This window comes from Aphelocoma coerulescens, chromosome 14 (assembly GCF_041296385.1).
Source record: "Aphelocoma coerulescens isolate FSJ_1873_10779 chromosome 14, UR_Acoe_1.0, whole genome shotgun sequence".
NCBI lineage: Eukaryota > Metazoa > Chordata > Aves > Passeriformes > Corvidae > Aphelocoma > Aphelocoma coerulescens.
This window is the reverse complement of record NC_091028.1, coordinates 16137726-16160646: the sequence shown is the minus strand read 5'-3', so window position 1 is coordinate 16160646 and position 22921 is coordinate 16137726. Positions and strand designations below refer to the sequence as shown.

The 22921-nt window shown below is 45.1% G+C and overlaps 3 protein-coding genes across 5 annotated transcripts in view; all 3 read right to left on the bottom strand.

The window, feature by feature from the left end:
- Positions 1-331: 331 nt before the first annotated feature.
- Positions 332-4690, bottom strand: RPS15A (ribosomal protein S15a). The gene is made up of 5 exons (XM_069029611.1): positions 4611-4690; positions 3363-3500; positions 3129-3208; positions 1608-1693; positions 332-467 (listed from the first exon to the last, which is right to left on the bottom strand). Exons 2-5 carry the CDS (start codon positions 3493-3495, stop codon positions 374-376), a joined length of 393 nt encoding a protein of 130 aa, XP_068885712.1. The 5' UTR covers positions 3496-3500; positions 4611-4690; the 3' UTR covers positions 332-373.
- A 517-nt stretch (positions 4691-5207) lies between these two features.
- ARL6IP1 (ARL6 interacting reticulophagy regulator 1) lies at positions 5208-11653 on the bottom strand. 2 transcript variants are annotated; one of them, XM_069029609.1, is made up of 6 exons: positions 11586-11653; positions 9918-10051; positions 8172-8291; positions 7218-7335; positions 6492-6576; positions 5208-6268 (listed from the first exon to the last, which is right to left on the bottom strand). In XM_069029609.1, exons 1-6 carry the CDS (start codon positions 11619-11621, stop codon positions 6150-6152), a joined length of 612 nt encoding a protein of 203 aa, XP_068885710.1. In that variant the 5' UTR covers positions 11622-11653; the 3' UTR covers positions 5208-6149. The 2 variants fall into 2 exon arrangements, with proteins under 2 accessions (XP_068885710.1, XP_068885711.1); XM_069029610.1 differs by lacking the exon at positions 11586-11653 and adding an exon at positions 11110-11331.
- A 3392-nt stretch (positions 11654-15045) lies between these two features.
- Positions 15046-22921, bottom strand: part of SMG1 (SMG1 nonsense mediated mRNA decay associated PI3K related kinase) — a 60633-nt gene continuing 52757 nt past the window's right edge. For both annotated transcript variants that reach the window (XM_069030347.1, XM_069030348.1), the window contains 9 exons: positions 22328-22465; positions 21309-21461; positions 20796-20975; positions 20351-20578; positions 19718-19929; positions 19420-19526; positions 18517-18696; positions 18279-18385; positions 15046-17627 (listed from right to left, as the gene is read on the bottom strand). In XM_069030347.1, the coding sequence (XP_068886448.1) occupies positions 17550-17627; positions 18279-18385; positions 18517-18696; positions 19420-19526; positions 19718-19929; positions 20351-20578; positions 20796-20975; positions 21309-21461; positions 22328-22465 (1383 nt within the window). In that variant the 3' untranslated portion in view covers positions 15046-17549. The remainder of the gene's footprint in view (positions 17628-18278; positions 18386-18516; positions 18697-19419; positions 19527-19717; positions 19930-20350; positions 20579-20795; positions 20976-21308; positions 21462-22327; positions 22466-22921) is intronic.

Below are 22921 nucleotides of genomic sequence, written 5' to 3'. Positions count from 1 at the left end.
CTAGAATCACACACAGGTAACTGTGGAGACGCATGTGCAGAACACCTGCGAGGTGACCCCATGCAGGACAGCTGGGATTAGCATTAGTTTATAAAGCATTAGAGCTCCCCTGCTGAGGCTCTCTTGTACAGTGACCCCAAACTGCCACTCCAGGGGTAACTATCAGAAGTACCTCGTATCATTAACAGAAACAGAACTGTGACCAGGGATGGTGTGGAACCCAAACATCATCTGAAGAGAAGCTGGAACTTGAGCACTACTGAAGAGCTGTTACAAGCACTATCACAGGCAGTGCTCGAAGTCATTAAAATACCGACTGGAAACACCAGAGTCCATTTGAACAATTTATTAGTATCCTCTTTTTTTACAAGTTTTAGAAAAAGAATCCCAGGATTTTGCCTCCTGTGTGTTTTCGTCTCGCCTCCTCATGGTCCATGATGCCAGCTGAGGTTGTCAGTACAATGTACCTGCCAAGAGAGAGCAAATGTTCAGTTCATCTCTGTTCCAGGCCAGCGCAGAGCTGACAGCACCAGCTTCATCTGTGTTACAACAGCGAGGCCTGTTCCTGTAAGAGATTGGATTATCAACAGTGCAAAAGCAGCTCCTCTCACGAGCACAGCTCTGCAGCACACACAGAGCAGTGACAGCCTTCTGCTCTCCCAACTATTTGCCTCTTTCCTCACATATTCCTGCTGGGCAGTCCCTGTCCAGCTGCTGCAGCAGCAGGAACTCTAAGCTTTCTACACCAAGTCCACTTCCACGCTCCACAGACGCTGCTCCCCAGAGCAGGCAGAGGTGCCACGGTGCCAGACAGCTCCTCAGTGCTGGACACTGCCTGGTGCAGGGGAGGAGCTGCATCGGCAGCAGCTGCCACTGCTAATGCCAACATCTGCATTACCAACACACCTCACCCACACAGCCTCGTGTCTGAGAACCTCCTGTCCCACCACTCCATAAATACTCTAAAACTCCCTCTGACAACACACAGGGACAGCTGAAGCAGGGGTTACTGCTGGAGCTTTAAGAACAGAAACAGCACAGAACTGTTAATCCTTCCTTTGATGGGACAGACTGGCTGAGGCTCTGGAGACTCTTCTAGCTCTGCCATCCTGCTGCACTGGAATTTACTGTGCTTGATTCCATACACTTTGTGAGGATACACTGCATAATTTCCTGTGTTGTGGAGGTTTGCTCAGCAAAGGCTCCAAGTCCCTCATCACTTCACATCTGATTAATCTGCACACAATCACAACATTTGAATTCAAGTTGTACAATCTGCTTCCACTGACTGGGTAACTTACATAACTCCTCCTCCATTTAAAAATGGCCATTCATAAAATCAAAACAAGTATGAGAAAAGTCCAATTTTCCATTAAACTGTGAAATGGTGAAACAAGGATTTTACCAAAGCCAAGCAGAAACAGATCCTTGCTTAGGAGTGCCCCTCTAAAACTGGTCAAAAGGGACATTATATGGAGATGGAATTTTAAGACTGGAATTTAACTCCAGGCTGATCAGAGGAAAGGTGCAAGGTGAGTCTAACTCAGGCAGTCTGTGAGTGTAACATTTTTACACACAACACACACTTGACCCTTCCCCGTACTCACCCAAACTGACGGGAAGGCAGCAGGTTGTTCTGCCACTTTTCCAAATCCTTCAGCTGCACATCAAATCTGGGACTGATTACACCACACTGTAAAAGAGGATTCCATTACAAACTGAACAACTTTATGGAGTAGCACATTTGTGATCCCAGCTCCCTGCCTGAAGGACTTTACCAATGCTGTTGCACACTCTCTGCACTCCCACCCGCGGCCCCCACCCCAAGCAGCTCCTCATCTGTTACTTCCTCAGCCTCGCCCCCTCCTCCTCACCTCAACAGCCTTGAGCTGCTGCTGAAGCTACACCACCCAAGTAATGCCCACACCTGGGGGAGCACAAAAGCACGCTGTAACATCAGCAGAATTCCTGGGACTGCTCAGGGATATTCGGCCTCTAACCATCATACACAGTTAGAAAACAAAAAATCATGTGGATTTTAACCAGGAAGAAATTAACATGCATGGAAGTTATTGGGATTTTCAAGGTAATCAGTTACTGACTGAGACCACCACCTCATTACCTCACTGGCTCCAATTATCTTAACAACTATCCAACACCAAACCAGCAGCACACCTTCCTGCACTATGCACACTTCTGTGAACTAAACTACTGTTCCCTTATTGCAATGACTGAGAGCAACATTATACCCAGCTGCAGCCTGGAAGATCCATTACAAAATCATCCTGGAATAGTTCAAGGAACACTACCCTCAAATCTGACCTGCATTACTCTTATCACAGACACATAACACTGTAATTGCTATAGGAATTTGGGAGTGTCAGGATTATCTGCCTTATACACTCACACAATTTTCAGATGCAATTATTTATTCATCATGGAGACAGCCCCCTACATATTCTGACCAAGTAATTTTTTTATTTCTTTACTGAAGAGCCAACTCTCACTTGAAGAGCTTAACTGTAAACAATGATGCACAGCAAGCCACCACAGAACTACACAGCTCAGTAGTTTGAGACATAAACATTTAAACATTTCCAAAACACACATGAAATGCCTCATATGCCCCAGGAACTTAACAAGCACCATTAATGTAACATTCAACTTTCCCTCACTGCAAGCAAAGCCCACCTGGCAGCAGGAGAAAGGTTTGTCTTCTCCACATCTGCAGGTATCAAACATCAACTGGAAACCAACTCAGCTCCTATCTCTTAAGACAAGTCTTCCAGATAGCTTAAACATCAAAGAAACTGAGAAAGCACTAGGTAGCCAGAAAGCCTTTGAAGAGAGAGAAACACACAGCACTTTCAAGCAGACTTCCCTGAAATCTATCTTACATATTCAGAGTTTAAAAGAAATGTAATTGACCCAGATCGTTATGAACCTAGACAAATTAACCAGCCTTTTAACTGACAACATTCATGCTACTCTTATTGACACAGATTCAACAAATACTGCCTTCTTCACAAGCAGTTCTTTCAGAAATGGAGCAGACAAACACAGAATAAAAAAACAGTTCTCATTTAAACACCTCCTTAGAGAACTGAATTCAGGAAGACAAATCCTACCTTGTTGAGTCTGCCTGTGAGGTTGACAACAATCTTCCCAGCTCTGTGATCATCAATTATCTCGAATTCACCGATGTAACCTGCAGGAGACCAGCACACAGAGAAAGAGCTGACACTCAGCTACAATAACACAACTAATTAACTATGTAGCACCAAACTCCTTCAAACCCCTCGATTTACTTCTGTTACCACAGCAGCACCCCCGGCCACGGGGGGAGCACGGCCAGCACTTACCGTGCTTCATCATCACGGTCAGGAAGCGGACGATCACTTTGGAGCACGGCCGGATGAGCACCTGGCGCTTCCCACGTTTCTCTGCATTGTTGATGCTTTTGAGAGCATCGGCCAGAACGTTCATCCGCACCATGGTGCCTGCAGCAAGGGCAGCAGTGAGTGCGCCGGCTCTTGGGCACGCAAATACCGAGCAGCGCTGCTTTTAACGCTAATTTTAGATCTAAAAGATCCAAGGCTGACAGAAAGCTGCATTAAACCTTAAAAAGCACTCTCAAGCTAAATAAGTGAGCCAAGCCACATGCTCAGCTGTGATCAAGCATCACCACTAGCACAACACGTCAGGAAATCTGTCACAGGTAAACTTTGCTTTATCAAAGCACACACACAATTTCAAAACCACCGTCCAGACACCATGTCAGCAGCATGACACCTCTCCAGGTAAATCAGTTTGGCCTTATAACCCAACTAAAACACAACTCCATAGTGTCAACCCTGTCCAATAACTAGATCCTATGTGATATTAAATCAACAGATGCTGCTCGGCTCACCGATCTGCAAAAAAACCTGCAGGATGCACAAACACAGCACTTCGGAAAGGAAAGCCGGCAGCAGCTCTCACATGCTCGCGGAAAGGAGCCTCGGAGCACCCCGGCACGGCAGGGATGCCCTGGCACTGCCACCCCTCTCTGACAGAGCCCGGCCGCTGCCAGAACCGTCCACAAAGGTGTCCCTGCCCCGGCCACTGAGGCAGGTCCTGCGGCCCACGCGGACTTTCCCCACTGCGATACCACCCCCCGCGAGCCAATTCCCGCCCCCGGGAAGAGCCGCCAGCGCCCCGTGCCGGGGCCGGCCCCTCTCCGGGCCCTGACCGCGCCCGCTGCCCCGCGCTCCGCTCCCTCCTCCGCGGCCCCGCCGCACGATCCGCACGCCCTACAGTCGCCAAGCTCGGCCGTTCCCCCGCGCCCTGCTCAGCCCAGCTGCCCAGAGCTCCGGGCCGGGCCCGGCCGCCGCCCCGGCTTCCCGCCGCGCATCGCTGCGGAGCGCGGGGCCACGGGCGGGAGGTGCCGCCCCCCACCCCGCATTCCGGGGGCTCCGGACGGCGCCAGGGCCGCTGCCGGCGGCTCAAACCGGGCCAGGCGGGTGGGGCGGTGCCCGCCGCCCCCGGCGGCGCGGGCGGGACGGGCGCGGAGGGCGGATGGCGCCGGGACGGGGCGGATGCGGCGCGGCCGCGGCCCCAGCGCCACTCACCGAGAGCGCGATGGCGGAAAAGGAAGAGCCCGGGCCGCGCGGGGCGATGGGAGGGCCGGCGGCCGGCGAGAGATATCGCGAGACCGCGCGCCCCAAGCCTGGCTCTCCCCATTGGCCGAAGCCGCGCGCCGCACTTCCGGAGCGACAGCGCCTCCTGGTTTCCATAGCAACGGGGACGCTCCGCACGGGCGGGTACGGTGGCGCGCGAGGGTCAAAAAGCGGCACTGGGCCGGGCGCGGGGCTGCGGTGAGCAAAGGCCGGCTGACGGACGGGCCGTGTCCGGCCCCAGAGCCAGCCCCACGGCGGAACGCGGCCGGTGTGCGGCACCCAACCCTGTGTAATACAGCCCTGGGACACTGTCCGGCCCCAGAGCCAGCCCCACGGCGGAACGCGGCCGGTGTGCGGCACCCAACCCTGTGCAATACAGCCCTGGGACACCGAGCCTGGCACCGCTTGGTTCACACATCCAGGCTCTCTCCCACCGCCCGGCAGTGCCAGCTCAGCTCAGCACCTGCCCAACCCTTCCCAGATCTCCGTCTTGACTGAAAAATGCATTGACACCTTTTTCTGTACATTCACAAAGAGCAAGGCTTCAAGTAGTTTCTCTTTAGTCTGTATTTACCTATTCAACTGTTACAATAGACACTGAAGAGAGTTCACTTTAAAACAGTAATCTTTTAAAACATTAACACAGGTTTTAGCTTCTTAAAGAAAAAAGTTCAGTTTTAAAAAAGGAGGGAGAGGTCATAGAAAAGCACAAACAATTCAGGCATATTTACAGAGTCAAACTCAGCATATTCAGAGTGATTTTGTATACAGGCAGACAAACATTCATAAAACCAGACGTGCTACAGGGCTCCACCACAACAGCAGTTTCCAGAACAATCAGCTGTTAAGGTTACACACACCTCCACTCATTTTCTACAGTCTCAGTGCAATGAGTTTACACTACAGCTAAATAACTGAACTACAAATTTATATATTCTGGACCCCTACTCAACACATTCTCAGGTACATGCAGCCAACAGAAGCAAACAGATTCAGTGAGACAATGGAACCACCTTCTGCCCCCACTTTGGATGTGGACCCTCAGCTATGGCCATTCTCACTCAGCTAATTGTCCTCCTGCCACCAGGATCAGTAGTAACAAGCCTCCAAGAAGCATCAGCCTTCAGAACTGCCTTTCACACTTGCTGTAGCCCAAATCAGTGATCAGCAAAACTAACAGTAACAGAAATACCATCGGGCATTACAGCTCTGCTGTTGGGATAGTTATGCACAGGGTCTCTCAGTTTGACACTTAACAAGCTCCATACAACAAAGGAGAGGATCTTTCAGACCAGCTCCAGGCTGCAGAACCCTACTCAGCACAGCAGAGACAAACCCACAGCAGTTGCTGGAGTGACTTTTTCACTTCATCAGGGAGCCAATAAAAAAAAAAGTCAGTGAGCAATACAACTTCTATTGTCTTAATTATACATTAATTCTCAAAACTGTTCCCAAGAAAACCTTTTACTAGAGTGAACAGCAGTTAAGTCTTCATTCATTTTTCTTTTCCTTGTGCTTGAGAAGTTTGTTGATCTCCCTTTTCGCCATTCCAATGTACTTTGTGATGATCCCATGTTGGTTTAGTCCAGGAAACAGCAACAAGAAACTCACTAGAGAGGAGAAAGAAAAAAAAGAATTAATACTCAATTAACAAGCTTCTATCACTCTGCAGTTCTTTGCTTCTCTTAAAACCCATCAACTGCTTGAAAAGAGAAAAACATAACCCTGCAACAAAAACACCCCACCACACAATCAGAAATGGCTCCTACCAGTCTCAATCCATTTCAGGCAGCTAGCAAAAGAGTTCCTTGTCTTTTGCATGCTCACACTTACCAATGAGGTAGGTCAGAAAGAGATTGTGAACTTGCTGACCAATCCAGGCAACCACAGCAAGAGTGAAGAGCATGGTCATGAAGTACTAAAAAGTGAAAAGGGAAGAGTTACCACAAACCTGTTGGGGATTCTCCCTTCCCTTCACTATTTGGCACTACTTCAACATTTAAAACTAACTCGAAGCTTTCTGGCTCTTCCACACCTGATACCTATGCACACGTGTGTTAAAATTGAGATTACAGGACCTGTAATTGCATGTTCTCACTTATTTTCAGACCATCAGATGGACAGGGTGCTCATTCTTTTTTGCCCAGATATCCCTTAGTGCCAGACCATGCCATCCACACACACTGCACCCAAAGCTGGCTTGGGGACAGTGGCTCAGTAGCTCAAGTACCAGCTGACACACTACTAGAGATACACTGCTTTGGACAGTTTATGCACACTGGGAACAGCCTGTTTCCAAAAATTTACCTATCCAGAGAAATCCAGTCTTCCTTTATCTTATTATCACGGGTATGCTCCTAAACTGTGTAGAACTGCAAGTTTTAAAGTCTTGTACCTTGCCCCTCCAGATCTGAATAAACAAGTGACCAGTACCAAGTCACAGCCAGAACTGCCAGTTCTTGGTTTGGAATACCAGTTCATTCAGTGCTAAAACACTTCAGACAAAGCTAAATCAAACAAAATCTTAAGACAGAAGAGATAATTCCTAGGACTCAATACCATTTTAGGCTTTTCTTCCTTCAGAGTGAAGAGACGCTTCCACCAGCCCACAATCCGGCGACGAGATTTCACCAGATTGCTGCAGATCTCATGAAACCTTTGCTGCTGTTCCGTGGTCCTTTTATCAGAGGGAGGAAAAAAATCCAGAAATAAGAATTCAAGGTTTAATTTAAAATTTTAAAAAATCTCTCATGGCATTTTTCTAGCAGAAAAAATGTAGCCAGTGCTTATCCTGGCATTTGCTTTGCTTGGTTTGATACCTCTCATCGAGCACTGCAAGGGAAGGACCCACGTAGTTTTCCTGTATGCTGACTCTGTTAAACTGACTCCCAAAGAGCAACCACATTCAAACCAAGGACTACTGATCTTAATCTGATACCAGTGTGATACACACAAGTCATACATATCTACATAAGAACATTTGTCCACTAGTCATCTTAAAAATTCACCTTTAACTCAAAATTTAGTTCAAATTAGGCTCTTCTTCAAGTTACTGCTCTTATACAAGCCTTGCCCTTTTTCAGACCTGTTTTAATCACAATCACATTCATACTCTTTGCATTACTCTCTTCCTTCATCACATTTATTGCTGCCTCTTTCCAAACATACAATGAATACTCTTCTACATAATTTTACTTCCTATCCATTAATTACTAAAAACTAGTTTAGCAGAACTAACTGGCATGCTTAATGGAGAGTACAGGATGTGCCTACTTCTTCAAAAAATCTTACTTTTCCAGAAGAAAAGGAACACTAAAGGTATGTTGTAGTATCTTCCAGAAAAATAATGAAGAACACCTTGCCACTGTCCTCACTTCCTGTATTAAAGAGATTGCTGATTTCCCACTACAATAACTCCACAAAGTAACCATTTGATACCTGCAAATCAGATATCTATTTTGATAAAGATCATATTTACACTCAAGAAACTGTTTTAATTGAAGCTTTCCTCACCACTTATTAGAGCCAAAGATTCGAGGAGCAAGAGCAGGAACCAGGTAATCAGCCAGACAGAGGAACATAACGAAACAGGAGACGCCTGAGAGAACTGATGGGTCCAAGTAGTAGATCATCCTGCAGAAAGAAGAGGAATTATTTCTGAATGCTCAAACCACTAAACACTAGACATGTTTGGTCACTTCTTCAGACTGGCTCAGAACTTCCAATAGTAGATCTACTCTCTTGCCTAACATCAAACAAAATTACAAAAAATCTATTTTTCTCTTAATAGATAAGAATATGCTACAAGTAAATCAGGTACAAAGTTCAGTAGAAGTAAAAATTCATCGTTATTATTCTGTCAGAAATTGACACACAGTGAACTTAACACTGATTGAGGGATGAGGACGAGTGAGGGAACACATGAAATAACCAGGCAGAGAAAAAGCTCTAATTTTGTTGTTCAAGTCACAGAACTCAGACCCACTAGAGGCTGTCATTTGCTGTGTCTCTCCTGGCAGAGCCAGCCAAACCTGTTCTGGACAAGAGGCCTTCAATCTCCACTTAGGACAGTGCTGCATTTTCCATATTCAGTTTGCCACCACTCAAACATAGGACAACTGGATAAGAACCAGCTCATCTCCTAAGTGTCTGATTACACCCAGCTGGGCCCTCTGCTACTCAACTGTACTTCACAGAACTTCCTGAACACTGAAACAGTAAAAGCAAAGAAAGGACCCAGTCCACAGCAGGGCTAGGTGTTCTGTACATCTGCACAGTGCTACTGAGCTGGATGTTTGAGGTCATTCCGATGAATTCAGAACCTGAAGTAGTTCTGCATTTTTACAAAGTATTATTCAGCACAAGATCTTTCCTGCTATAATCACAGAATTTACAACAGAATATCCTCAACTTCACACAATTACGTATTTTAAAAGTTACCTTTCAGTCTCATTTGACTTCCATTCTCATCACTTCCCCTGAAGACCATAACATTTATATTAGCCAAAAGACCAATCATCCCTGCCTCACCTGGTTCAACATTTATTTTTGTAACTCTTCTCCTTACTGCAGGAACAGATTCAACTGCAAAACTGCAGAGCTGGCATGAACTGCTGTCTGTGCAAGGCAGGTCAGGCCATCTTGACTACCACATTACATAAAGGCACATCCAAGTGCCTCCAGCACCTCCAATCAGACAGACAACATCCTCTCACCCTGCTGACTGGAAGTTACCTGCAGTCTTCCTTTTCCCCTTCCTCAAAAGACGTAATAGAGAATGTAAAAAAGCCTGAGTTGTGCAAAAAGACCTGAACCTATCCTAAGCACCACAGCAAAGATGCAGAATAGGGTGGTTTGCCCTATGGAAACAAGCTTTCCGTAATGACTGCCACTGGTGTGGAGGGGGAAAACCAAGGGAGATCATGAGACCTGACTAAGAAGCAGGGTACAAAGAATGAGGGCAGAACATGAATGCACCACGGAAGAACATTCAGCTGAGCACAGTAAAAATCCCAGCAGCTACTGCTGGCATACAGCTTTTGCAGAAAGCACTCTGAGCAGGATGTGACTCGTGTTACTTCCTGTTTTCAATACTTCTGTTTTCAATTTCCAACAAAGTTCACATGCTTTAAGAAACAGAACCTGGAGTAAAAGCCTTTCTATGAGACTTCTCTAGATATCCTACTGACTTTCTTAATAGGTTTGGTACCAGCCACAAAGATGCAATGATGCTCCAGGCTCCCTCCAGAAGGTACTTACAGGAAAGAGAAGGAAACAACACTCATCAGTGCCAGAGGAAACCAGGCTCGCTCCCAGCGAAGAACTTTATCAGTCATCAAGATCACTTCTCCCCATCCTTGCAACTGCTCTTCCAAGCTTGCAGTTTCAGCAGCCTACACAAAGAGAGAAGAAAACTCCTTAATAACCAGAGTATCAAATTAATTCACACTGAAGTAGCTAAAAAAAACCCCAGTGCAATAATTAAGATCTCAGTCACCAACCTGAGTAATTAAACTAGTAATAATATTGTAAGTTTTGTACTAAGTTGTGACATTGTAGCAGTGATACTTTAAAATGGTCAAGATCCTAGCAGCATGTATAGGCCAAACAATGCCTCCTCCCAGATTTTGCCAAGGTGTTTTCCCCAATCTCCCATGTACCATACCCCATCCCCCTAGATGAGCAGGAAGTTAGGTTCTAAAGCCTAGCTAAAGCCTCTCAAGTTTTCAGTGTCAACATCTGGAAAACTGTAACATGAGAACTATTTAAAAATAAATGTATTTTCCAAGACAACTCTACCACATTAAATTGAAGCTGTCCAATGCCAATTTCTTATTATGAGGAAGGTGGATAAAGACTCAGAATCTACAGTAAAGTTACCCAACTGATCACATTTGGCCTGCAAAGCAAGTTTTCCCACAAGCTGCCCAAGACAGCCTTTAAACTCCACTTGCTATGTGATTCCTACATTCCTCCCTACAGTCTCCCGTAAGGAGGCCCCACCTGTGCTGCCATCAGCTCGTTAAGCAGCTCACCTGAGGTGTTCCACATTTAACAGAGCTTAACAGTCTCCCCGCAGTGGGATATGGCACCTCAGAGATTACAAAACTCAGGTAACCGTGAACAGAACCGACTGCTGCGCAAGCAGTAAGAGGTGAAAAGTCATGAAGACACGCACGTCTGCTGCGCACAGGTAACAGAACACGTTTCACTCTCAGCTATGTGCTACGCTTAATTCCAATTAGAACTCCGACACCACCACAATAACAAGGACAATACCGTTCCGTGGACTTTCCGTGAACTCTGGAGCTTCGCTCCAAGCTCTGAGCCCTCGGGGCTGCTCCCTGCGCTCAGCCCGGGTGTGCAGCACCGCAGCGCTCAAACGCTCCCAGCCTCTGCCCCCACACAAGCTTTTAAACCGATTCTCCCATTTCCCACGGCAGCCGCTTACCAGTTCAGGCATAACTATATATGTATCCTTGTGTTTAGTTAACTATTCAAGCCTATTTTGGCACATTTAGTTACGCTGATCGCCCAGCGCCTGCCGCTGTCCCGTATCGCTGCGGCGCTCGGTCCCGCAGCGGGAGGCTTCACACACACACACAGACACAGACTGACACAGACAGACAGACAGACGCATTCGGGGTAACGCCGCACATCAGGTAACGCCAAGCGCTCCTGGGGGCTCCGGCCCGCGAGCAGCAGCGCAGCCGCCGACCCCGCGCCCCGGGCCCGCAGCGGCGCCCCACGCGCGGCCCCGCCGAGCCCACAGCGAGCCCCGCGGGAGCCAAACCGCGTCACACAGCGCGGGGCCGAGGCGGCCCTCGCCGGCCGCCGCTGCGGGCAGGGCAGGGCGGGGCGGGGCAGGCCCGGCTCCCCCGCCGCCCCCGGCAGGCCCGAGCGGCCCCGGCCCCCGCCCGCCCTCACCAGCTGGTAGGCGCTGTTGTTGTCCCCCTCCGCCATCTTGCGCCGCTCCCGCACCGCCGCCCGCCGGCCACGCCCTCCCTCGCCACGCCGCGCCGCCTCCTTTTATAGCCTCCGCGGGCCGCCGGGGCACTGTGATTGGCCAGCCCCGCCGCCGCGCCGGCCGCCGGTTGGCTGCTGCGGTTCGAACGGCGCGGGCCGTGCGCGCGCCCCCTGGCGCGCCGCAGTGCGGCTGAGGCGGGGCCGGGCCCGCGCCGTGAGGGAGGGGCGGCACCGGGCACCGGCCCGGCGGAAGCGTCACACCGTGAGCTGCGTTGGAAAAGGTCTCCGAGTCCAGCCTGTGCCCGAACACCACTTTGTCAACTGCGCCAGAGCACTGAGGGACGCACGTCGAATCTTTCCTTAAAACACCTCCAGGGACGGGGACTGTACCACCCCCCTGGGCCGCCCATTCCAATGTCTCATCACTCTTTCTCTGCAGAAATTCTTCCTAATGTCCAACCTAAACCTCCCCTGGCGCAGTGTGAGACTACGTCCCCTCGTCCTGTGCCTTGTTTCCCGGGAGCAGAGCCCGGTCCGCACCCGGTCCGGCCCGCTGTCACTGCTGGGTCCCCCCTGAGCTGCGTCTCCTCCCGACGGACGCCCCGGCCCCGCAGCCGCTGCTCCCCGCGCCGGGGCTCCAGCCCCGCGCAGCTCCGCTGCCCTGCTCTGCACTTGCTCCAGCCCCTCAGTGTCCGTTCGGAATGAGGGGCCCCGAACTGGACACAACACCCGAGGTGTGGCCTCGTCAGGGCCCAGCAAAGGGCAAATTCTGTTGCTAACATCAAAGCCCAACAACGTGTTTTATTTCCTTCAGAACTTGTGGCAGCATGGGAATAAATACAGGTGGTGAAAGGCACTGGGATATAAATATTGTTTCTGACTCAGCTTTCTAAATGCTTCAGGCACGTGTGCTAATGAGCTTAATCACTGTGCCCAGGATGCAACACAAGGCTATAAATGAGAGCAAAGAAAACATCTCAGGCACCAAAACTGCTCTGGCACCAGCTTGATGGAGACAAAAAAAAGAGAGAAGTACTAAGAAGGACACTGTAAAAGCAAACAAAACCTGAATGGTTTTGTCTTTCACAGGGTGCTTCTCACTACTCTAGAATGTATGTAAAGAATAGATTCTATACTGAGTAACTTTCAAGTTCATTAACATGCTGGTAAAAGCTAACAGTATTTTCAGGTAATATTTTGTGGAGTTCACTCTCAATATCTGTAATTTTACCACAGCAAAGCTCACACAAAAGGTGATTTCATAAGGAAGTGATGCCAGCAGTAATTTTATTAGTCTTTTAAGAGTATGGAGCCATACAGAAGCATGACCTCACCTTCCAGTGTCTGAAGGGGACCTACAAGGAGAGGGACTGTAGTGACAGGACAAGGAGTAATGGGTACAAACTGAAAGAGGAGAAATTTGGGATAATATTAGGAGGAAATTCTTTACTGAGGGTGGTGAGAACAGGTTTGCCCAGGGAGGTTCAACCCTGGGAAATGTCCCTGCCCTCAGCAGGAGGGTTGGGACTAGATGGTGTTTAAGGTCCATTCCAACCCCTCGGCATTCTGTGATTCTCTGATGCATTACAGTGCCTAGGGATATTTACAGTGCCCTGCAGCAGCACTGCTCTGTCTATCTGATACCATCAGCCAGCTCCTGGTTTCATCCATTTACATGATTCTCACCACAAAAACCCCAAGCACTTACCAATGGAAAAAAGTAACTCCAGCCTGTCCCATTCACCATCCTCCAGCCGGTTTTTCAAACACTAGCTCCCAAATCAGGCACCCTTGCAGCTTTTCTCCCGCAGAGGTGCCTTTCCCTCCTGTGAGGTGCTGCTCCATAACTCAGAGGGGCAGAGGGACCCAGCAGTGCCCGAGGGACCATTGCACTGCGGAGCACAGCGCGGCAGGGCCCTGCCACCCGCCCACCCCTCCCTCGCTGAGCAGCCAGGCCCTGTGAGGCACCACGTAACATTAAAAACTCTGTGCCTACATGTACGTGTCTTTAGAAATTCCACTGTTAAAATCTCAGCCCTGCTGTAGGAGGCAGAGGATGAGCAGTAGCTCAGTCCCCCTCCTGTGCCTTACCTGCACCCAGCTGCTTTGCTTGCCTCAATGCATGGCACAGACCATGCTGCAATGGCATCGATTCTACCTGCACCAAGATTCTCTCTTAGCAGATGCACAGAAAATTAGATGCCCAAGCTGGCTTCAAAGCACTTTTAAAAGGGGCAGTGTAATTGCTCTGTGCACTTAGAACAGACACACAAAGTCTACATGTCAAGCCTCCAGCCTTTCAGCATACCTAACACACATTTGTTATGCTATTAATAAAAAATTAGCCTGATGAATGGCAGAATTGCTCTAATCAGCTATGCATTTATGTACACAGCAGTAGTTGTAGATAATATCTGTAATTTCAATGAAATTCTTTCGCTAAAATATTAACAGTATACTCATAACTTTTCCACTAAAGGAAAAAACGCATTTTATAATTTGGGGCCATGTTGACAAACACACAGATGGCAGGTGTCATCTCAAACTTTTTTCCTAGTCAAATTCTTTAATGCATAAACTCAAAAGAAAAGAAAAGGCCTTTGAAGTACTTGAGTGTACTAAAACAGAATAGCTAATGTACCAGGCACAGAACATATTGATGAGTAATTGAAATAAATTAACCTTAAAGACTACAGCACGTAGAAAAACAGAGCTTTGACTTCTCCAACCCTCTCTGCTATTTCTGAAGGAATATGTTTATATGGTGTTTCTCCTCAGATACCCCAAAGCCCTTAACAGGGAAAATACCATTTGATCAGTTTACCAGAGAGCAGACAGCACTGACTGTCACCAATGCTTTTATAGATACTGCACTCATCTTTTCTTGGAAAACTAGCTCCTTCTCTCTGATTTATGCCCAATTTATACAGGGGACTTGAGTCTTTTACTCTAGACACTTGAAAAATTAGACAAATCATTACTATTTAAACAGGCTAATCCTTGAGGGCAAAAGACTTGCATTATTTGAGGTATCCCTCACTGCAGAGGAAAGTAAACCAGTGTTACAGAAAATAAAGGAAATACCCTTATGTCTTTGTAAGAAACATCTTTTAAGAGAATGTAACTAATGCAGTCTTATTTACTATGCAGGGTGTGTATGCAGAATCTGAATTTCAGGTTTCACCAAGACTGTACCAACCTCCCATGCTGCTAACATTTCCAAGAAAAATGTGTCAGCACACAAGTCGACAGTCCCACTAACTGCTGCACATCTGAGCTGTCTCCTTTGCATTAGCTATGCAAATTGAAGTCTCTAATTTGGGGTTTGGTTTGTATTTGTTTGTATCAGGCACTTTATTCTTCCCTGTAATATTCACAACCACCCAATTTTGCATGCAAGGAAATTAAAAATACATATTCATTTTTATTTTTCAAAACTTTATTAAATTACGCAGTAAGAACCCATCTCCACACAAGTGTTTCATTTCTGGATGGCAGAGGTATAATACATGAGCCACAGGTGAGTGCATTACCCCTCCCTTCCCCCCAGCTTCCAAGAAACAAAACAGCAGGTACAACACACTCCTGTCACTACACTTCTCCAACAGATTGTTCATAAGGTTATTTTAACTGGAGAAAAATGAAAAGGACCAACAGTGTCAAGTGTCTTGTTCTGCATATGAATGTTCTTCACTGCACCATTCCAACAGCTCTTCCTGCGAGGCGCGTGGCAGAGGGCCAGGAAGCAGGGCCAGTGGAATGTGTTTGCACGGGTACTGTTAGATGCAAAGCCGGTGACTTCCCTAGAGGTAATCAGGCAATCAGAGTGCAAGGAAGGCCATATGACTGTTGAAAACTCTTACACGTCAAAGTGCATGTCCACAAAAAATTGGCAACAGAGGAGAAAGTGAATTCTAAGACCTACTGCGGAGGCAGAGCAGTCAGCATAGTGCAAATACTGAAAGGAACAGAAGTTTGCCTGGCATTATCCAAAAACCACCAGCCAAGCTTCCTACTCAGATGAACTGCTGCAAACCCTTTCAATTAAATTAATTTTATGCCAGTAGTGGGCTTGGTTCAAATCTTTTAATACTTGGATTTTGACAGAAAAAAATGCCGTATTGAAAGTGTGGTTTTACTCTGAAAAGTGACTAAAATGGCATTAAGGATCTTCCCACATTTTTCAGCAACTGTGCATAATGAATTCACCAAGTTTACAAAAGAGAAACTTTTTATACAGAGCTGCACAAATTCATCTGGGTTCAGACCGCCGGGGTGCATTTTCTGCTTCCTTAGCTATCAGCACCTTTACAATTCTGCAGCTGTACCCGAATTCTGTGGGGTTTATTTGCTCTGAGAAAAGGAAGTTGCCTTTTCCTAAAGGTGTCCCACTTAAAAAATGAAGCAAGAAGTCTTTTAGACAACCAGCAGACAAGCAGGACCTTGATCGAAGTAAGATGATGCCATTTTTAGAGAGACTTTTCTGACCATAATCACACTTTGAGAACTGATTAAAAAAAACCTTGGTGGAAGATTCCCTATGGATGCATTACTGAACAACCACCTATAGAAGAAATATGGCAAAGGAAAACTACTTTGCAGAAATCTTTACAGATCGATTTGAACAAAAATTTGAGAGTCCTTCATTTCTTGGATTATATGTATACCCCTGTGAAGTGAAGCACTAGAATTTACAAGTGTGAACTAAAAGGATTAGGAAAATGAAGTAAAAAGCATATCACTCTACCTCCACCAGAACATCACTTTATTGTTTATCTGTCATCAACAATGTAAAACTCTACTAGATACTCTATCCTGGTTTTCAAAAAGGTAAAGATTACATTGGATTAGCTACGTCGTACGAAAGAAACTACAGCAATCACAGTAGAATGAGATTGGAGGGACAATTTGAATTACAAAAAAGTGTACACTGCAAGCAGAGGGAAGTGCACATTAAATCAAATGCCTGTAGGAATCATTACTTTTAAATGCACAGTGACAATTTTGAGAAACTGTACATAATAGAATCACAAAAATGACTTTAAAAATAACCAAAATTACATTTTGCATTTGACCATCCAACTCATAAGTTATCATTGATGTTCTATATTTTCAGTGTTTTTGGAAAAATTGTTTACCAAACAGAATTTAAGTCGTTAATTTGACTAAACTGTGAAGCAGAAGGATTGAAATAAAAAGTATATTGGAAGTACGCCTAACCTACAAGAATAAGCCAAGAGGGGTGTATGCAAGGAGAGGCTGGGAGGGAGGAGTGAAAGGAAAGAGGAAAGGGAGAAGAGAACAAAGGCTTTTTCTTCTGTCTCAGAAGTTCTTCCAATGCAGCATGTATCTGATGTACAGCTCTTTGCTTTCAGTCCATTTCTGAAGTTTACATTTTGTAGCCTTTTCCCGTACTAACTGGTCAACTCAACCAGCACTGCTGCCACGTAACAAGAGGAACAAGAATCTGAATGCATCAAATCTGCCCTTGCTGTGATTTCTTCATGGCCCCATTTTTCTGTTTTTCTTTGAACAGGGTTCGGTGTTTCCTGAATTGTTCACAGGGTCAGGTGGAATTGAGTTCCAAATCACTCTGCGGTTTGTAGCATCCTGATTTCTTTCTGCAGCTGACCCCCAGCCACGTTTGCAGTTCTTCCGCAGCAGAAAGACAAACCGTGTTGCTCAAGCGGTGAGCGTTCACCCTTGACCGTGGGGGTTGCAGACCATTGTGTTTAGCGTATCCCTGAGTGCAGCTATCATCCTGCAGGATTCACTTCCCAGTGCACCGAGATTTCCTAGGTTTCCTCAGATTAAGCCCCAGTATGCATCACCACCGACTGTGGTGCGGCTACGGATGCCTGAGGCCGAGTTGATTCTGGTGGATGTCTGACCTCGCTGAACCAGACTGATCTGCTGTCTCCCTACTCATACCCAGGCAGTCCAACCTTCATACAGCTGAGCCAAGTTATCTAGATTAGTTGCTTCCTTAATCACAAAGTCAACCTATTAAAAAGGTCAAACAAGGAATTAAAAATAAGCTAGAATTTTAAAAGTGTTTTAGGTGATCTTAGAATTTACTGTTGAATGTCACCTGCAAATATTTCACTGAAAAAATCTAAGATGACTGTAGACATAACTTTGTGCAGTCCACACAAGAAACAGGAAGCTGTACAATCACACATCATCTCATTTACAGCCCCTATCTTGAAAGCAGCCACAACATTCTCAAATAGATGGGGACAAGTGTGTCCCCTGACTCTGTTGCCCAGAGGCAGGAGTGGTTGTGTTATGTTAGTGAGCACAGGCGAGGGCTGCCCTTGGGCAGCTGTACAGATCTCGTGTTCTCCCTGGCTGTCAGCAGCTGTGGAACAAATGTTAGCTTACTGACAGACAAAAGCCAGTTTTATCTAATTCGTGGTTTTACATAAACCTCCCATGTGAAAAACAAAAGATTATGATAGCAAAAAATAAAAAAAAGAATGCAGCAATACAAGGCAGCAGCAACCCTGCTTTGCACTGGAATAGCTCACACCTCCAAAGGAACCCCCATTCACAACGGGATTTTAGTCCTGAAGGCACACTTCAGCATACACACCTGCTAATTACCATGGATTCAATGCAAGGACCAGTACTGGAACTTTACTTTGAACTCACCTGTTCAGCCACAGACATTCTCCTGTTGGGATCCACATCTCGGCCCTCTAACTTGGCTTTGACCCGCTTCCACACGCTAACTGCGTAGGAATTCCTCTCCTGCACGGCTACAGGTACAAAATGAAGTTAATTCAACTTGACATTCCTGCACAGAAACCCTCTGAGGTATTTTTTTTGTTGCTGTCAGCAGTAGGGCTGTTGTTTTTTTCTAGTTGTTTTTTTTAAGGTTTGTATTTACCTTTTCCTGTTTTAGGGTCCCTGGCTGTCTTTTTGGGACTACAAGCAACACTTTTGCCAGTTCCTGGGACTGTGTTTGGCGGAGTATCTGCTGATGTTGCAAGATTTTTCTGAATTAGCTTTCTTGCATTCTGTGACATCACCTCTGGCTGAGTTTTCTGCCCTGTATTGCTACGCACAGCTGTAAAGAAAGTTTAAAAGTGCTTAAAGTCTCCAAAATAATAGCATATTATAGAGGCAAGAAAAAGCACAGTTAAATGCATATCAAATACACCTATCAGTTTTTCAGAACAAATGCATTTTAAATTTGCATTTTAAATTCTGCACCAATTTGCAATCTTTCTATTTTCTAATTTCTTTCACTTCATAAACAAGAAGTGTTATTCCACCGCTAAGAATTTGTTTATACTAAGCAAATTTTTATTGCCTCTCAACCTCTATCATTCATAGGACAGTTATGAAAGGCAATTCTTGTTCTTGATAGAAATTATAAACCTGCACCCTAGTCCAAATGTTGACAGCAGAGTAATCCTTTAAATGGAAAGGATTTCTCCTGAGAAATGTTATTCATGTTTTCAAAGTAATGAAAACTTTGCAGACATGAATGCATTTGTAGGGTTTCCAGATTAATTCCTAAGTCACCATAAATTTTAATACTAATTTCAACAGAAATCACAGTTCAGTTGATACACGTGACAATGCTTTCTGTGTATTTTGGGTGTTGTGGGGTGAACACAGATCTCAAAGGCTATGCTCAAGCAGTCATTGTATGATGAATTACTTGAATTTTGTAGGCTTTTATAATCTTATAGAAAATGGCTGCATTTCAAAATTCATTAAGAGCTATGGTCCCCTCTCTAACAATTTCCTGGTGGTTTCATGTTTGTACTTTTGCAAGTATTACCTGCAGCAAAGGTTGGCTGATATGTAGCAGCTGAAGTTGGGCTGGAGCATTCATTTGCTGTATCCGTGACTAAGGGTGATGCAAACCCCACCAGATTATTGTAGACACTGGGAAACATAAGGGAGTTGATAAATATTCATACAACTACGTGACTTACTGAAAACTCAAAAATTAAATTACTTCAAATTTTGCAAAAATATTTCTGAGCTCTAAGACAATCATCAAGTATGTGCCCCGTGATGTGTTCCTGCTCCATGAAAGGAGCCTTTTCTCACCTGAGACGAGGTAACTTTCTTACCTTTGGCTCTGTGTTTTTAGTTCTTTCAAGGTGGGAGTTATTTCCTGCAGCATTTCAACATGTTCCTGACTGCGGACTTGACCCATAACCTGAACTAATGTAAACAGAACTGTCTGAATATTATCTTGCCACGATTTATATTCGCCCAGGAACTGCCTAACACTATTGTCATAGGGAACATCTTCACCATCTGCCAAAGCCGCTTCTTCATCCTGTAACCAAGATGTGCAAAAAGGTCAACTGCTAAATTTTGGCTAAGAGAATAAAGTTGAGCATTTCTGAGCCCTTTCAGCCCCTCAGTTTCTCATTTGAATTTTCAGAAATTATGTATCAAGAAAATAAATTTTAAAATGATAATTTTTTTTACTGATTAAGAACCTAGAGGACTTATAAACACAATGTTTATAAACTGTCAAGAGAGAGAAGAAGTTCAGTTCAACCAAAGCCTGCTAAGACTAATGCTAGAAAGCTCTATGAATTCCTAAACATGAACGTTATGCCTTGAACTCCATATGCATAAGCACATTTTACTGTTTCTAGATACTTTACAAAGCACAAAGCTACAACTGTTATTTTTCTTTAACTGTACTGACATGGGCTTGAAGAATAAATTTAAGGATGTTTCAGGTGTACCTTTGCCATAGCTTTCAGTAGATGTTTGACATCTCCAAGTTGTCTGTTATGACCCGTGAGCACAGTTTTAATACTATCCACCAGATTCTGAATTGTTTCACAAACTGTTTCTATTTGCTGCTCTCTTTCTGTTTGTACTGTTCTCTGTGTAGATATCTCCTGGGTCAACTGCTTGTGAGCTGAGTGAAGCCATTCAGAGCTGCCAATAGGATGTTCAAGACCAGTGCCCTAAAAATAACAGAAACATTTCTTTATCTGTACCCCGAGATAAAATTCACTTCCTGTATAGACAGCACTGCCAAGTGCTTAGCAGCTGACAGCATAAACTCTGTAGCCACACTCCATCTGAAGGTGTACATAACACTAACTGGGAATGGAAGACAGAACTGAGAACTCCCAGCAGCGATTCTGGAACGTTTTGTGTTTTGCTGTGCCCTTTGCTTACCACTCTCTGCAGCAGGCGAAGCTCCAGGTCAGACACGGAGCTGTTGAACTGCGATGCAAAGGAGCACATCTGTTGGCAGCGTTTGAGGAGTTCAAACAATGCAGCATCAAGGTTTAAGGCTTCTGCTGTTCTCGTTCGTAAGCTTTCAAAATGAATGATATTACTGCAAAGGAAAGTGACCTGAAAAATCAAAGCAAGAGTGAGAAAAATTATTCCGTTTCAACTGTCTATTAGACAAACAGCATTTTTTTTCATGTCCTTTGAACTGAGAATTTTAAGCACACAGATACTGCTCAGTTACAGGAGCACTATCATCCCAGGGTCATCCAACCCTGCAGCAATTCTCACAAAGATTATTCCTATTGATTTCCAGTGGGATTCCCAGAAGTGTTTGGTTATCTATGTTTGCTCTGTAGATGCAGAGCAGAAAAATATCTTCTACATAAACCTCGAGCAGGAAATGAAGAGTGAACACAGTTATGGAGTCAAGAGTACTGTACTTATCTGCAGTACCTGACTTGCTCTTTGACTTTCTTTCAGTACAAGGTTTCTTCTTTCAGCAATAGTGGCATCAAAATCTTGCAAGACTGGGGCCAGTGCAGGATTAGCACCTCCTGCCCATTTTAAACGCTGCTCAATACTTGCTTCAAGTGCTGCTAGTTTCTCCTGCATTGGGGAAGAAAAAACCCCAGATAGATAATTCATACTGCTATACACCATTCTAAGCCTGACTTTAAATAAATTATGCACATGTAACACATGCAGACACATTCTTACGCCCATATATGTAAAATACTGTGCTACTCATGATTGGCAAAGGTTAGTTTGCTCTGTTTAAATGTTTATTTCCAGTACACATCACAACTGGATTTGATTGTTACAGAAAGTCTACCTGCCTAAATTTTCACTCACCAAAAAAAAGCAAAAGTAATCAGATTTCTAGACTAAGAACTATATAATATCATAGGAGTCCTCCACTATTTTGCAAATAATTCAAGAAATTATTATAAACAGTACCTTCACAACTAAAAAAGGAAATTAAAATTCAGGAAGCTAGGCAGTATTTAATAAACAATTAAACATTCCATATTACTGGTACCAAAGAAATCTAAAATACTGAGCCAAGCCACAGCACACAAACCTTAACACACAGAATACTTTATTTGCCCAGACCTACAAAAGAAACTTCTGACATTTAGCAGCAAAACAATAGTAAGGATGATCTAAGGCAGACAAACTTAAAGAAAAGGAGCATTACCAGCCTTCAGAAAAAAAGGTACTTCCACAGATTTGTATTTTTCTTCAAAGAGATTTACTGCTGTTCCAAAGAGAACATTTTGCATGAGACAGCAAAATCAATCAACCTAACAGTATCCATCAGACAGACTGAAAGAGATCAATGGCAATACCTCCACATTTGTGTACAACAGCAAGCCAGGCAACAGAATGTGAAGGTGGTGGATGATTCTGCAGTTTGTGTTAGCCAGTTCAGTATGCTGCTCCCCAAACAACCCTCCCCAAAACAGTCATACCTGGACTGTTGCAATGGAAGCTTCAATCTGACTGAGCGTGTGAAGTTTCTTTTTCATGCTGGCTAAAATTGCAGAACGAGGTGGAGGAGTGACAGAAATAGCCTGGGGGCGACTGATGAGGAGATCTTCATGCTGCCACTTTAAGAAAGCAACAGCAACACTCGATTATCAATATTGCTCAGCACAAAATACTTTGCATCACAAGCAGCAATTGCAGAGCTCTGGTACACTTTATAAGGGCTGCATGTCAGACAGTACCAGCACAGCTCAAAGCTCTACATCATTCGAGAGCATTAAATGATACAAGGCAGGTGCAAACTGTGTTTTGCTGGCTTGGATGTTTATACCATTAATCAGTCCATTAATTTACTAGAAGTGATTTACACACATTTTTTTGGTCTAAAGGAAAAGCCATCAATATTCAGAAACAATTCACTTGTGATGCATTAAAACCACAACAATTTTGCTTACCAATCTATGAAATGGTTCATTAACAGACATGGAGAAAGCCTTGTCCCTAAACCTACAAGCCACTATAAAATGAAGATCACTGGTAGTACAACACAATGGTTACCAGTGTAAAAGGTACACAAT